This window comes from Nannospalax galili, unplaced genomic scaffold (genome assembly GCF_000622305.1).
Source record: "Nannospalax galili isolate Female #2095 unplaced genomic scaffold, S.galili_v1.0 scaffold139, whole genome shotgun sequence".
NCBI classification, from domain to species: domain Eukaryota; kingdom Metazoa; phylum Chordata; class Mammalia; order Rodentia; family Spalacidae; genus Nannospalax; species Nannospalax galili.
In genome coordinates, this window is record NW_008345884.1 from 1,914,409 (window position 1) to 1,930,688 (window position 16,280).

General features: G+C 37.8%; 1 protein-coding gene across 1 annotated transcript in view; it reads right to left on the bottom strand.

The window, feature by feature from the left end:
* Cplane1 (ciliogenesis and planar polarity effector 1) overlaps window positions 1-16,280 on the bottom strand; it is a 135,699-nt gene that overhangs the window by 117,573 nt on the left and 1,846 nt on the right. Inside the window, exons 2-12 of the mRNA XM_029567798.1 lie at window positions 15,082-15,211; window positions 12,191-12,326; window positions 11,959-12,078; window positions 10,590-10,819; window positions 9,196-9,302; window positions 7,254-7,410; window positions 6,314-6,417; window positions 4,856-5,038; window positions 1,863-2,112; window positions 1,549-1,701; window positions 647-1,416 (exon numbers count right to left, since the gene is read on the bottom strand). Of these exons, the coding sequence (XP_029423658.1) occupies window positions 647-1,416; window positions 1,549-1,701; window positions 1,863-2,112; window positions 4,856-5,038; window positions 6,314-6,417; window positions 7,254-7,410; window positions 9,196-9,302; window positions 10,590-10,819; window positions 11,959-12,078; window positions 12,191-12,326; window positions 15,082-15,162 (2,291 nt within the window). The 5' untranslated portion in view covers window positions 15,163-15,211. The remainder of the gene's footprint in view (window positions 1-646; window positions 1,417-1,548; window positions 1,702-1,862; window positions 2,113-4,855; window positions 5,039-6,313; window positions 6,418-7,253; window positions 7,411-9,195; window positions 9,303-10,589; window positions 10,820-11,958; window positions 12,079-12,190; window positions 12,327-15,081; window positions 15,212-16,280) is intronic.

The window sequence follows — 16,280 nt, forward strand, 5'->3', positions numbered from 1 at the left end:
GGCAGAAGGCTTAACAGCTCCAGATTCAAAATAAGACAGGACTGGGGAGATGGGTTGGTGTTAAGAGAACTGGCTGTTCTTGCAGAGGACCTGAGTTTGAGTCCCAGCACCCACATGGCAGCTAACAATCATCTGTAACTCCAGTTCAGGGGACCCAACACCCTCTTCTGGCTTCTGAGGGGCACTGCATGCACATGGTGCCCTTACATACATGCAGGCAAAACACTCATACACATAAAATAAAAGTAATAAATAAGGGGGCTGAAGAGATGACTCAGCAGTTAACACTTGGGCTGCTCTTTCAGGGGACCCAGGTTCAATTCCCAGCACCGACATGGTGGGTAGCTTAAAACCATCCATAACTCCAGTTCCAGGAGATCCAACACCCTCTTCTTCTGACCTCCATGGGCACTGCACAACACAGGTGCACTTACATACATGCAGACAATATACTCATACACATAAAATAAAAATAACAAATTTAAAAAAATTTTAAGAATATATAAAATATTTAAAAATTATATGTGACTAGTACTAGTAATTTAATGACCTTATAAAGTATACTAAAAACCACTGGTTATACATTTCTTATTACAAGAGCATAAGAAATCTAATGGTGTTTTAGTAACAAAATTAGTAATTGTACCTGTGACCTGGCTTTTGAACAAGGCTTGTCAACTGAGGGTGAAGCTTTAATGCTGACTCCCAAGACCAACTTTCCTGAGAACTATTGCCTTGAAGTATCTGAAAAATAGGCACCATCAAGGAGTCTTGCTCTGCTGTTCTACTTCCATTGGCTGATGCCGAAATAACTTCGGGCTGAAGACTGTATATGCCATTTAAATTGTCAGCTACCATTCTAAGTAAAGAAAAACAGGCTAAAAGTTTCTCTGAAAATAACTGATTCTTTTGTTGCTGAGTCAGCAAAAGCTTTACGGTATTTGAGGTGAGCTTTATCAAGTGTCCCACATCTTGTCTGTATCTCATATCCCAATAGTGGATTGATAGACATTGATAAAAAAGTTGAAAGATACAAAGTACCCAGGCATTATGCTTCAGACTCTTGCTTAAAAAAAGGTCAAATTTGGGGAAAGGACACTTTATAAACTGAAGAATATAGAAAAAATGAGTGATACAAACTACTGTGTAATTTAACATTAATTTCTTTTCTGTTACATTTTTTGAAATTCCTATACTCCATGCTGCAAGCAGTCTTTTCTGGATAGAATGCAGGTCTGTGGTGGTTCTGTCTGTCTCCTTGGAATCATCCTTTGCATGTAACATATCAAACATAGATGCAAATTCCAGTCTTCCTTCCTTGACCACGCTAAACAGTGGATCATTTTTTTGGTTACAAAAAGGGAATGAGTTGTTTGGAAACTGTTCACATTCCTTAGTTTCTTCTCCGTCAAAATCCTAAACACAAGGGGAAAAATGGCACTAAGTACTACTGAAGGCTTATGCACAGAATCACTGTACTATTTCCAATCTATTCTTAACAAAACAAAATGTATTTTTTAGAATAAAGTCAATATGTATTAATAGTACCTGAAAATCTGTTTTTTCATTTAATTTCATTGTTTCTTCTGCCTGCAAAAATCTGGGGACAGTGCAATGCACTGAACTTTCATTTCCTTGATGCTTTAACAGGCTGGACCTTAAGGAATCCAGTGATCGCAAGTTCAGCCCTTTGTCTTTTGGCTACAGAGAAAAAGACAAAAGATGTCTAAGACCAAAATTTTATCTGTAATTCTATAACAAGCAGTTAAAAATTCTGTCAACTGTATATAGCTAAAAGACATTACTGCAATAGTTTTAACTCTGAAGGGACAAGGAGGCAAGTTTTAGAAAAGGCACTTTACCTTAGACAACACTACACTTTGGTATGCTTTCTCAAGCCTGTGAGTCGAATCAAGTAGCAGGGTTCTCATGAGCACTGTTGGAGACTGGCTCTCAAGAAATCGAAGAGTTGTGACCATGTAACCATCAGAAACAATAAGGTAAGGCAGCCTTGAGTGTGCTTTCACAGAAAACCTCTGTCTCAGAGGATCACTGTCAGAAGCTGATGAATCTACAGAATTGTTTGAATCTTGAAATATAAACTGCTGTGGTCTAAACAAACATTAAAATTCAAGAATCAGTAAGAGAAAAAAACTTTTTTTTTTTTTTTTTTGGTCTTTTTGAGACAGGGTCTCCCTATAGCCCCAGTAGGCCTGGAACTCACTATGTAGACCAGGATGGCCTCAAACTCACAAGAGATTTGCCTGCCTCTGCCTCCCTGAGTGCTGGGATTAAAGGTGTGTGCCATCACACCTGGCAGAAGAACAAAGAAAAGGCCAAATAAGCATCAAGAATGATGAGAAAGCATGCAGATACAAAAATATTAAATGGATATTTACCTTCCAGGAAATACAACACAGTGATCAAGACATATGTATTTACATGTTTCCAAACTTTTTCCTGAATTGTGGCATTTATTATGTTTTTTTTTTAATCTACATGCAACCTATTTCATAAAAGAATTAAGGCCACTTCTTTTTGTTATTAAAGAGTTAAGTGACTGGCTTTCCTTCTTAAAATTCTTAAATATACTTACAAGAATTTAATTATGCCAGGCATGGTGGTGCACACCTTTAATCCCAGCACTGGGAAGGCAAAGGCAGGCGTTCAAGTTCGAGGCCAGCTTGATCTACATAGAGAGTTTCAGCCCAGCTGGGGCTACAGGGAGACCCTGTCTCAAAAAGATCAAACAATAAATAAATAGGAGCTGGAGAGATGGCTCAGTGGTTAAGAGCACTGACTGCTCTTGCACAGGACCAGGGTTCGATTCCCAGCACCCACATGCTGGCTACGAACCATCCTTAACTCCAGTTCCAGGGGAATCCGAAGCCTCTTCTGACCTCCGCAGTCATTTGCACGACACAGGTGCACTCACATACCTGCAGGCAATGTACTCATACACATGAAATTTATAAAGAATCTAATTATGAGCTATTAGTACAATTGTTATTAATGAGGAAAAAGGAAAAAAATAGAAGGTCATCTGAAGTGAATAATAGCAAGTGAAGTTTAAAATTAAATGAGTGAGTTTCCCATATAGATACATATTTATTATGATGATATATCTAATTTTGATTATGTAATATGAATGTGAATTAAGTCCTTATAAATATAAAAGGAGACAGATAATCAAATATATTGTAAATTTTTTCTGGCTGGAAAACTATTAAAATACAGATATGGCCGGACAGAACTCAGAAGGCAGAGGCAGGAGGATCTCTGTGAGTTCAAGACCAGCCTGGTCTACATAGTAAGTTCCAGGCCAGCTTGGAGCTACAGGGAGACCCGGTCTCAAAAAAGACCAGGAAAAAAAAAAACAAACAAAAAAAAAACCCAAAAGGATAATGAATATCTATTAGAAAAAAATTTTTTGAAAAGCCTTAAAATTGTACCTTTGAAGAAGATTATGACTGAATTCTAGTAAATACAAATTAGACTATAAGAAGGAAAGAATACTTTCACTGCAGGAAATGACAGGTTTACATTAGCATTTATCTATTACTAAAAATTAAGCACTAAACCAGGTGTGTGGTGGTACGGCCTTTAACCCCAGTACTCAGGAGGCAGAGGCAGGCAGATCTTTGAGTTTGAGGTCATCCTGGTCTACATAATGAGTTACAGGTCAGCCAGGATTACATAAACAAACAAACCCTATAAGGTAGTTACTATTAGATGGCTCAACGGTTAAGAGAGCTTGCTGCTCTTCCAGAGGATCCAAGTTCAGTTCCAGCACCCACACAGGTGGTTTATGCCTATAACTGCAGTTACAGGAGGATCCGACTCCTCTGGCCTCCACCAGCATCTGCACTCAGAGGCTTATACCCACAAAGAGACACACATACATAATTAAACATATTTTTTAATTAAGCACTGATTTTCTTTGGTAAGCATAATCAAGGACATACCCATCTAGTTTCCTTTCTATAGACTGATAAATTTCAGTGCTACTTTCCTTTTTCTATTAAAAAATAGCTTTCTAAATACATCTCACTACATACGGTATAATCAACAATGAATATTCACTCAGCACTTACTTTCCATAAGAATTGCCTATAATAATTTATAATCTTACTTTAGTCCACCAATCCTAGAAAATGATTACCATTACCCTCTTTTCACAGGTAAAGAAACAGAAGCTCAGCCAGGCATGGTGGCCCACACCTTTAATCCTAGCACTCCGGGAGGCAGAGGCAGGCAGATCTCTGTGAGTTCCCTGCCAGCCTGGTCTACACAGTGAGTTCCAAGCCAGCTGGGGCTACAGGGAGACCCTGTCTCAAAAAGACAAAAAAAAGGAAAAAAAAAAAAGAACGATGTGCTTGCTTAAGCAACTAGGGCAGGAGATTGTATGTGAATCCTGATTTGTCTGACTAAAAAGCCAAACTGCTACTTCATTTTACAACTCAAATTAAAATATAGCTAAGTCCATTATACTACATTATACTAATAATTTTTGTCCTTTGGGAAAACTTGTTGATTCTGAGTTCTTAACTGATCTCAATGCTATCCTTTAGAACAATAAATGCCATATTTTATTCTCTTTTATACCAAAGAAGATAAACTTTCAGTACTAATGAATACTTATACTTACATAGTCACAATGTTCACCAGGATTAAGCCACAAAAAGAAATAGAAGAAAACTATAAATAATAAGAAACAGATAAGAAACAGACATTGAGATGACAGACTCAAAGAAAGAAAAGACAAATTTAGAGATGAAATTATATATTTTTAAAAGTACATAGTAAAATTAATCCCCAAAGAACTCCTGTAGATAAAACAATTCCAATGTCTTACCTATATGTTATTAGTGGATGAAGAGGAATAAATTCAGCTGGCCCAAATTCAACAGAGCAACCAAATGTAATTAAAGTTAGCAATTCACCTAGGCAGGTCAGTAAAACCAGGGAGCCACGTTTTAACACACAAGCCAGAAACAGACTATCATTCGTCCAGCTGATGTCACCTACCCAGTATGACCTAGGAAGAGCCAGAGACATGTTTAAAAAGGACTCTCTATATTGTCTTTGACAATTACAGACTATTCCAAGCAATAGGGAAACACACACACAAGTAGGCAACTGTCACATAAATTTCATGAACTTTACTTCCTGGAAAAAAAAAAAGGCTTACTCAGGGATAACTACTTCAACAATACTCCATTAGAAATTTACTTAGATTTGTAACCAACTCAGAAATAAAAATACTTCCCAGAGTTGAGCTAATTAGTCACTCCATTTTAATCGGAATGAATAGAATCTTACTGGAGTCTATAACCAAGGCTGAAGGACAGATTTTGAGGCCATGCCTACCCGCTCTGGAAGTTGCTAAAAGCCCCACTCAGTAGCACACTGCCTCTTCCCAGAGCTGTCCCTGTTAATACTTAATTCCCAGGCAACGTTAATGTGTCACTAGAACAAAAGACCAGCTCCGTCCATTGTGAAAATGACAGACATCCTAAGTCTGTCAATGAGCTGAGGCCAGTATATTCTTGGAAAGGAACTGTTTTGGAGGGAAAGAAAATGGAAGAGAAAGGGTTAGATGACCTGAATAACCCAGGAAATTCAGAGAATGGCACAGAAAGTGTTCAGAAAAAAAGAAGTTAGGGGCTCAAGAAGAAATCTTTGTACTCTCTAATCTCATGTAAGTCTTACTGATAGCTCATCACCACTGATGGCAAATGTTAGAAGGCTATAAACACTAAGCCTCTCTGAGTGAATAATGCGCTCACCTCTCCAGGCTTTTTCATTCTAGCCTCTCCACCTAAGCCTAGCATTGCTTTACCTACTCATGATTCCATTCCTAAGAACAAATGAAATCAATGAAAAAGAAAAGAAATTATGTCTGTGTACTTTCTAACACTTTCCTTATATAAAGCAACTTTCAGAATTTATCACGTAAAAATGCTAAAGGTAAGACTGGAGAGATGGCTCAGCAGTTAGGAGCACTGGCTATTCTTGCAGAAGACTCAGGCTCATAACCCAGCACCCACAGCGTAGCTAATAACCATCCGTAACTCCAGTTCCAGGGGATCCGACACCCTCTTCTGTCCTCCAAGGGTACTGCACGACATGGGTGCACTTATATACATGCAGGCAAAACACTCAAACACATAAAACAAAAATAAATAAATTGAAAAATGCTGAAACTAAGTTGTATTCTTTATTAGATATTTATAGAATTATTAGAGCCTTAAGCTTCTTAAATTATTGGAAAGAAAATAAGAGCACTACTTAGAAATACATATGTTCTTACCTAGTGAGTGTAGCTGGAACCACAGGATTCTTATTGCTACATCCTTTAAGGTCACCACAGAGAGTAACAAAATTCAATGTGTTTATAAATAATACCTGAGTTGCCTAGGAGGAAAAAAACAAAGACCCCCAAAATCACTGATTTTACTATATGTATTACTTACAACTACAGAGGCCAGGAGATTTATTACTATACTAATAAATACCTAAATACTCTTTCTCAATTAGTCAGACAGTACTACAGTACTGACAGCCCTTCACACTTTTTTACTCTGTTCAGACCAGCCTTAAACTTGAAATCTTCCCTGCCCCCAGCCTTGGAAATAATTGGGATTATTCCACAAGCACCCCTGCTCTTCACTGTCCTTTCCTTCTTTTATTTTACCCTCTTCAACATTTTTTTTTCCTTTTATCTTCTTTTGTTTTGTTTGATAGGCTTTGCCACATAGCTCAGAGTCACCTCAAACTATGTAGCCCAGGCTGGCCTGGAACTTAAATCCTCTTGCCTCATCCTCTAGAGTGCTGGGATTACAGACATCTGCCAACAAGACAAGCTTCTTGTTTTTACTTTTCTTAAGGACTTTGGAAAATTATGGCAGATAATTCAAATAACTTTACTAACCCATAATGAACTGAAAACATCAATTTAAAGATTATAAAACAACAATTAAGGAGCCAGGCGTGGTGGTGCACGCCTGTAGTCCCAGCACTTGGGAGGGAGAGGCAGGTGGATTTCTGTGAGTACAAAGCCAGCCTGGTCTACATAGTGAGTTCCAGGACAACTGGGGCTACAGGGAGACCCTGCTTCAAAAAGACAAAAAACAAAAACAAAAACAGTAGTTAAGGGAGAAAAAACCTCTACCTTCCAGAAAAACAAATCCCAAAACTGGAATAAATTCTCTTTTATAGATTACCTTTCAAGACAAATGTTATTTACTGACCTTTGGGTCTTTCTGATTAAGAGTCATTGCCAGGGTAAGGCCATCTCTTGAGAAGGCAGAGATCAGAGCACCTCTCGACTTCACTGGATCACACTTAGGAGTTAGACTGCACAGAGGGCATTCTTGTTGTGCCCAGTTAACGTGGAACGGAAGTGACCTAAGAAAGCAACGAAATAACTGAAAATAGAAGGATAGTAACTTTTATTTACTTAATTATTTTTGATGTACTTATGCTTGTTTTAGAGGTAAGGTCTCACTGTATTGCCCAGATTGGCCTTCAACTCCTGGGCTCAAGGGACCCTCCTGCCAGTAGCAGAGAGTGTAGGCATGCATCACCATGCCAAGTCTGCAGAGCAATTTTAAACTAATATATAGTTCATTACAAAAAATTAAAGGATTTATCTGAAACCCTATAAATGCACATATACATACAGACCTCAGTGACTGTTCAGTAACTATCAATCTAGTTCAGTGTCAAAGTTTTCTAAGAATAGCTATGTTCCAGCAATAATCAAATCCAAATACACCTATTTCAACTAAATGTTTAAGCATTTTTACATAACAGCAAATAGTTTTTAAATATTTTACTATTTTCTTCTTTTATGTGGATGAGCGTATGTGCACCCATGTCATGTCCTCAGAGGTCAAGAGGACGTCATATCCCCAGACTGGAGTTACAGGTGGTTGTTAGCCAACATGTGGATGCTGGGAACCAAACCCAGATCTTCTGCAAGAGCGGTCAGTGCTCTTAACCACTGAGTCATCTCTCCATCTCCAACAGAAAATATTTTTACAGGAATCATAAAAGTAAGGAAGGAGAATAAGTTGGGACTACAGGGAGATGAATATGATCAAAGTACACTATGTAAATGTCATAATGAAATTGTTACTTTGTACAATTAAGAACATTAATAAAAATCTGACAAGTAGGGAAGCAGAACTTTTTAGGTTATGTAAATTTTCTACATTTCTTCTGAGTTATAATTATGTCTGTGTACATATATTTATCAAACTTCTTGGAAACTAAAGATGTTCATTTTACTTTATGTAAATAATAAAATACTGTTAAGATAAAAAATTCATTAAAAAATCACATCTTACTAAGTCTTACATATGCACTGTAAGTTTTTAATGTATTTTGTTCTATTTTATGGAGCTAAGAATAAAGAAATTTTTTTTTTTTTTGTATTTTTGAGACAGGGTCTCCCTGTAGCCCCAGCTGTCCTGGACTATGTAGACCAGGCTGGCCTGGAACTCACAGAGATCCACCTGCCTCTGCCTCCCAAGTGCTGGGATTAAAGGCATGTGCCACCATGCCTGGCAGAATAAAGAAAATTATTTTACTATAAAAATAAGAACAAAAAAGATCATTTGAGGTCAGGAGTGATAGAGAATCCCAATACTCAGGAGGCAGAGGCAGGCAGGTCTCTGTGAGTTTGAGACCAGACTGGTCTACATAGAGAATTCCAGGCCAGCCAAGGCTACATAGTGAGACCTTGTCTCAAAACAAAACAAAACAACAAAAACATTTGAACATTTCAAAGGTATAACAGTAAACACAAATATTTTTGCCCCTTTAAATTTCAAATGATTTATTTTATAATATCAAGACTGATAAAACCACAAACTGCTATTTGCATATTCTCCCTTCCGAGAAAAGAAGTAAAACAAAAACAAGAGAAACTTGCTAAATTAAAGATTTAAAACTCAAAGATGGGGAAAAGACCCATAAAACCTTAAAAACTGATCTCTGTGAGTTCAAGGCCAGCCTGATCTACATAGTGAGTTCTAGGCCAGCTGGAGCTACAGAAAGACCCTGTCTCAAAAAACAAAACAACAAAAAAACCCCACCTGAAATTAGCATCTAAAAATCTGAAGTACCTATGTGCCAAATAACAATAATTTTAACTAAAAAATAAAGAAAAAGAAATGTTAACCTCACCTTACAGCTGTAAATATCTTCTCATGCCACCGAATTGCTAGAAATGTTAACTTCAGGCATCCTCCAGAATAAAAAGCAAATGAACACAGGCAGCAGTCACCAAATAGCTGTAGATAAATTTAATATTCTTTAATATAAATTAATATGAAAATAAATCAAGGTATGAAATATATATACAAATACATTTGTCATTACATATAAAATAAATGAAAAATATTAGGATCCTGCTTATATTTTAAGTCTTAACAATAAGCTAAAGACTAAGTAACTTTCCTTCTCCAGAAGCAAGGCCTGAATGGAAATCAGGCTGTGGAGTTTGTGGGGCTCCTTTTGGGATAGGGAGGCTAGCAGGGCCTTGAGCATACTAAGCATGCACCTGGGACTAAGCTGTGCATGCTATGTTTTAGGCAGTTCATAACTCTTCTCAAGTCTAGTAAGAGTAATTTGTTCAGGAGTTCCTACAAGACAGCACGGCAACTACTATCAAACAATGTGATGATTTAAAAGTGACTTAAAGCAAATGAAAGTCCCAACACATTAATATTATTAAGGCTGGACAACATGGAAATGTTTATTTCCCTGATTTGATTATTATATAATATATACATATACGCCATCTCATAAAGATACATGAATACTGTCTCAAGTTTACTATGACCAGAAAGATTTCTATAAGGTTATTTTTACTCTTCTTTTATAGCTTTATATTATTTATATTAGAGTATCACCTCACTGGAAGGGAGCAATAAAATTTCAAAATGCAAGGTTTTTTTTGGACAGACTCTCACATAGCCCAGGACTGTCTGATTTCTGATCATCCTGTACCCTCCTCCAGAGTGCCGAGATCATAGGCATGCTCCACCAAGCCTGATGTAAAAATGCAATTTCTACCAAAAGTGGATTAAATAACAGATGTTAGTGCATACCTATGGACTACCAAGCAGCTATTTAAAATTTTTATTTTTAGTAAAGAGTCTATTATATTCTGGGGATTAAATGGCTTGCTTAACACCACCAGTTCTAGTTTATTAAAGTACAACACACACACACACACACACTTTTTCTCTATTTTATTTAGTTGCATGAGACAAGGTCTTGCTATGAGTCAAGGCTGGCCTCAAACCTGGAGCAATCTCCCTGCCTTGCCTCAAGTGCTGAGATTACAGGTATGCACCACTATGCTCAATACAAGTCGTATTCTAAACTAGGGGGGAACATTTTTTTTAAATCATTTTTAAAAAAAGATCCAAGAAACAGAAAACTATCTTTTCCACAAAGTAACTTCACAATCCTCACAACTACTGACAAACAGGAGTGCCTTTACACCCCTGATAAAACAGCTTCTAAGACAGGGTCAGGAATCTCTACTCCACTCTGTCTCATTTGAGTTTTACCTCATTTTTTATAAAAACAGCATTCACTGTAGCTTCTTTATCTTTAGTGGACGGCAAAAAATCAGCTTCTTCAGGTATGATCTGGGACCACTGACCCACCAACGAGAGGCTTTTCGAACAGAAGATATTCCTCAATTCCGAACATTCCCACAGAAATATGCAGCCAGACGTGATAAGCAGAACTCTTTTCCCATTTTCAGCAACATACAAGTACAGTCTCAAAGAGCTTGCTAGTTGGAACAAAACAAAACAAAACAAAACATTAACTTCCAAATTGTAAATTTTCAAAAGCACATTTTTAATTTTTAAAATATTTTAATTTATATTTTCTGAGTTATTAATTTTTATTTTATGTGTCTGACTATTACGCCTGCTGTACAAATATGCAGCATGTGTGTGCCTGGGGTGTAGAAGCCAAAAGGTGTTGGATTTCTTGGAACTGGAGTTACAGATCGTTGTGAGCTGCCATGTAGGTGCTGGGAACCAAACCCAGGTCCTCTGTAAGAGTTACAAGTGCTCTTAACTGCTGAGCCATCTCTCCAGCCCCTCTTTTCCATTCATTCATTCATTCATTCATTCATTCATTCATTGGATGGGTATCATTTTGTAACCTAAGCTGACTTGGAACTTTGTATATAGTCCAGGCTGGCCTCAAATTCACTGTGATCCTCCTGCCTCACCCTCCCAAATGCTTCCCTGGCAAATTTAGCTGTCCTTGCAATAAGAAACTTAAACTGTCTTACCACTCCAGAAGTCAAAACTAAAGCATCAATAATAAAAGTACAAACCAACAATACCTTTATCAAGTTTGTTTTCTTTTTTTTAAGTACTGGAAATTAAACTTAGTGCCTTGTGCATGCTAGGCCAGGACCCTCACACTGACGTACAGTCCCAGCCTTCTTTTTACTCTTTCGTTTGAGACAGGGTCTCACCAACTTGTTCACGCAGGCCTTCAGCTCACTCTGCAATCCAGGCAAGACTTGGCCTTGTGATACTCCTGCTTTAGTCTCCTGAGCTGTTAGGATTATATGCCCACACCACTAAACCTGACTTATTACGTGACATTAGGAAACTAGCCATAGAAGTAGCAGGTATGCCAGATTTTTTTCCCTCAAGTTGAATCTAGGCATCACAGATTACTACCACTCCAAATTTCATAGTATATACAATACATAGTATATACAATACACAGAAATGAGTGTGCGTGTGTGTATGTATATATATATATAGAGAGACAGACAGACAGACAGACAGACAGAGAGACAGAGACAGATATATTTCCAAAATAGTAATTGGAAATATTTCATATTCTTTTTCCAGTCAAACCAATTTAAACAAACAAACAAACAACAACAACAAAAAACCCTACCTACAGTAGCCTTAATCATTTCTTTAGGCTTTTCAGTTACTTGTATAGTTTTCAAACAGTCTTGATCTTTGTTCCAAAGGAAAATCTCCCCTGTAGTGAGGACTCCAGACAGCCAAGCATCTGTTTAAAAATGAAATGCAATTTTTAGCCTGGTATTTCTCTTACTAGCACCTCATTTTTTCCTTATAAACCACAGTAAGCTAGCCTTCTGAAAATACTGGTATTACTTAACCATTGCAGGATGTTGTCAGGAAAAAAGCATCCTTCAGCAAAGGCTGCAGACTAGGAATCTTCTTCTTTGTTCTTCCTGATAGCAAATTAATTTCATTTATGAATTTATCATCCAAAAGAAAAACAGCTTCATTTTCCTAAAAGGAAAAAAAACACAAAAAGGACTTAGGCGAGTCTCAGAACTTAATTCAATTTTTATCTACATAAATTATTCCAAAAAAGAAAATAAAACAACATATAAGAACAACTATAATTTAGGTGTGAAGGCACACCCCTTTAATCCGAGTAATTTAGGTATGGAGTCAGACAGGTGGATCTCTGTGAGTTCAAGGCCAGCTTCATTCATCTACATAGTAAGTTCCAGGCAGCCAAGGCTATACAGTGAGACCCTATATAAAAAAGGAAGGGAGGAGGGGAGGGAGACAGAGAGGGACAATTAAATTATAATTCACAACACAAATTTATGTAGACTAACCTGTCCTTGAACTCACAAAGATCTGCAAGTCTGTGCCTCCCAAGTGCTAGGATGAAAAGCATGTACCTCCACACCCAGGTATACCACAAATCTAAAGCAAACATTAAGGTTGATACCCTATAATAACCTAAAATTTTGATTCTATTTTAAAATAACCCCTGCTGGGCGTGGTGGCTCACACCTTTAATCCCAGCACTCAGGAGGCAGAAGCAGGCAGATCTCTGTGACTTCAAAGACAGCCTGGTCTACATAGTGAGTTCCAGGACAGTTGGAGCTACAGGGAGACCCTGTCTCAAAAAGACCAAAAAAAAAAAAAAAGTCTGAACTAGGGGTATATCTCAACAGAGTGCTTGTCTAGCATATAAGAGATCCTAACTTCTATATCCAGTACTGTGAAAATACATCAAATCATAAAATACCTCATTAGAATTATTGGGTTAGGTGGTCTAACAATTACATTTAAATTTCTTTCAAGATTAACATTATAGGAGCATTTGCCAATTCAACAGTCAAAACCAGATTCACTATTATTTAATGTGAAAATTTGTATGGGCAAGTTTTTTTTTTTTTTTTTTTTTTGAGACAGGGTTTCCCTGTAGCCCCAGCTGTCCTGGAACTCACTATGTAGACCAGGCTGGCCTTGAACTCAGAGATCCGCCTGCCTCTGCCTCCCAAGTGCTGGGATTAAAGGCATGCGCCACCACACCCAGCATGTATAGGCAAATTTTTATATAGTTTACTTAAATTAAATAAATTTGGCTTTGGAAATTCATGAACTCTTTACTCTGATTTTTTTTGTCCAAAAAAGCAGGCTATTTCAAATGAAGTCTGAGGGGGCCGCAGCAGCAATACCTGAGAACCTATTAGAAACGCAAACTACCCAGTCCACCCCAGACCTGCTGAGTTGGAAATGCTGTGGGGCCCAGTAATCTATTTTTATTATTTTTTTAGTCAGTGCACAAAATGTGGGTTTCACCAGGCTGGAGAGATGGCTCCATGGTTAAGCACACCTGCTGCTCTTCCAGAGGACCTGAGTTTGGTTCCTAGAACACACATGGCAGAAAACAACTGTCCATAATTCCAGTTCCAAGGGATCCAACACTCTCTTCTTGCCTCCTCAGGCAATGCATGACCCAGAGCACTTAAATACATGCAGGCATGGGGCTAGAGAGATGGCTCAGTGGATAAGAACACTGACTGTTCTTGCAGAAGACCCAGGTTCAGATCCCAACACCCACACGGCAGCTAACAACTGTCTATAACTCCAGTTCCAGGGGATCTTGACAGTCTTCTATCCTCCACAGGCATTGCATGACATGGGTGCACTTACCTACATGCAGGCAATACATGCGTACACATAAAATAAAAATAATAAATAAAATATTTTTTAAAAATACATGCAGGCAAACCACTTATACACATAAAATAAAATAAGTACAGTTTAAAATAAGAGTTTCATTATATTTTTAAAGTATTTATCTTTGTATTTTGCTCATATTTGCCCATTAACCTCCCTTGTCCCTTCCTACCTCCAAGATGTTCTCTTCTGCTTTCATGTCATATACATATAGAGTCTAGATTCCACATGGAAGAGGATGTGCCATATTTGTCTCCTCCTATCCCATTAGCCTCTCTTGTCTTGCTCACCTCCCTTTGAACCCCTTCCTCCTCCCATGTGGTCCCATTTCTACCTTCGTGTGTGTGTGTGTGTGTGTGTGTGTGTGTGTGTGTGTTTGTGTGTTTAGGTGTGTAATGTCTTTTTTTTTTTTTTTTTTTTTTGGTCTTTTTTGAGACAAGGTCTCCCTATAGCCCCAGCTATCCTGGAACTCATTATGTAGACCAGGCTAAATAAAATTCACCTGTCCAGATGATTCTGATGAGTATAAAAGTTTGACAACTCCTGTTCTAGGAAAGTTAATGGTATCATTTCTCACAAAAATGTGATATTTTATTTCAATAATCATAAATTCGGGGACTGTGTAGGTTAGCCCACTCTCTAAGGTGAGGACTCTGCCACATTCCTGGATCATTATTATCACAAGATGGCCCACCTCTTCTGTCCTAGCTCTGGGGATCCTCAATCCCACACTCATGAAAGACACACTCTTGTTTGGTAAGGCAAGTTCAGGAGATTCAACACTCCCTAATGATATATGCCCTCTCAATCATCTTAAACATGATAGAAAGAAAAAGGTTCTTAAAGTAAAAGCTTTCTTCCACAAGATGACCCAGTTTTATTAAAAAGCTAACTTATACATTATAATAACAACAGAACACATGAAACCTTTTTCAAGGGACAGGTGATCCTTCTAAGGATAATGTTTTATTTTTTTAAGGACACAGAACATTCCTACATCTTCTCCAGAAAATACTCAATACATACAAAGCCAGTATTATAGGAATAAAGAAAAACTCACCTGCCCCAACCAGGAAACTCTTGGCCAGGGTTTTTTCTGCTTGATACTTGTTGATGTCAAAACTTCTAATCTAATTTCCATTCTTGTTGAGATACCAAAGACCAATTAAGCAAAACCAGTCACAAAGGTGCTGTAAATAATAGTAAGAAATAGAACATAATATTTACCGAGAACATTGCTTTCCTTACCACTGACAAAGTCTCTCATACAAACAACCTAAGCAAGGGAAGAAGGATTTGGAATGGTTCCGTTTCAGAGGGCCCAGTCCACCCTGGACCACAAGCTTATGGGTTGTATGGCATGGCCTCAGGAGCATGGGGCAGAAGAGATTCTTCACCTCAAAGGAGAAAGGAAGCAAAGGGAGAGGAAAGGACAGTGCACCAGATTATAAACTTCAAAGGTACTCCCCCAGTGACCTATATTCTCTGACTAGACCCAACCTCCTGAAGTTTCCAGAACCTCCCCAAATGGCTTCATCACCTGAGGACAAAGTATTCAACAAAATGAGCCTGTAGGGATATTTCAAATTTAAATGATAATAATGATCATCTGAGTTTAGAATTTTCAAAAATTTTTGTTAATTACTTTTTCAGTAGTTCATGTTAATTCCCTTTTTAAGGTAAAATATCATATTCAGTATCCCAACTATATCTCATAGTAAGGGAAAAAGTTTTTGCTTTCTTAACAAGTTACATCTCGGACAATGAAGATAAACATAAACTAGGAAAGATATAATCAGGTTTCTACATGATTTGCATTTCTCAATGCAGCAGACTATAATTCTGTAAATATAGTCAAATCTATCTCATTTGCTCCTACTGTGACTTTGATACTGCTCTGCCTCTTCCCTTGACATTGGGGCAGATTTTGTGACTATTTTGACCAAGAGTATGATGGAAGCGATACTATGACTTTTCCAAGGCTAAATCACAAAAGGTAATATAGTTTTTACCTTGTTCTCTGGAGTAATTATTCAAGAAGCCCCTATCTCCAAGTAACGAAACTGCCATCAACCCAACCAGCTATGAGCAAATTCAAACTAGCTCATCTAAAAAGAAAGCCCTACCAGGCGTGGTGGCGCACACCTGTAGTCCCAGCACTTGGGAGGCAGAGGCAGGTGGATCTCTGTGAGTTCAAGGCCAGCCTGGTCTACATAGTGAGTTCCAAGACAGCTGGGGCTACAGGGAGACCCTGTCTCA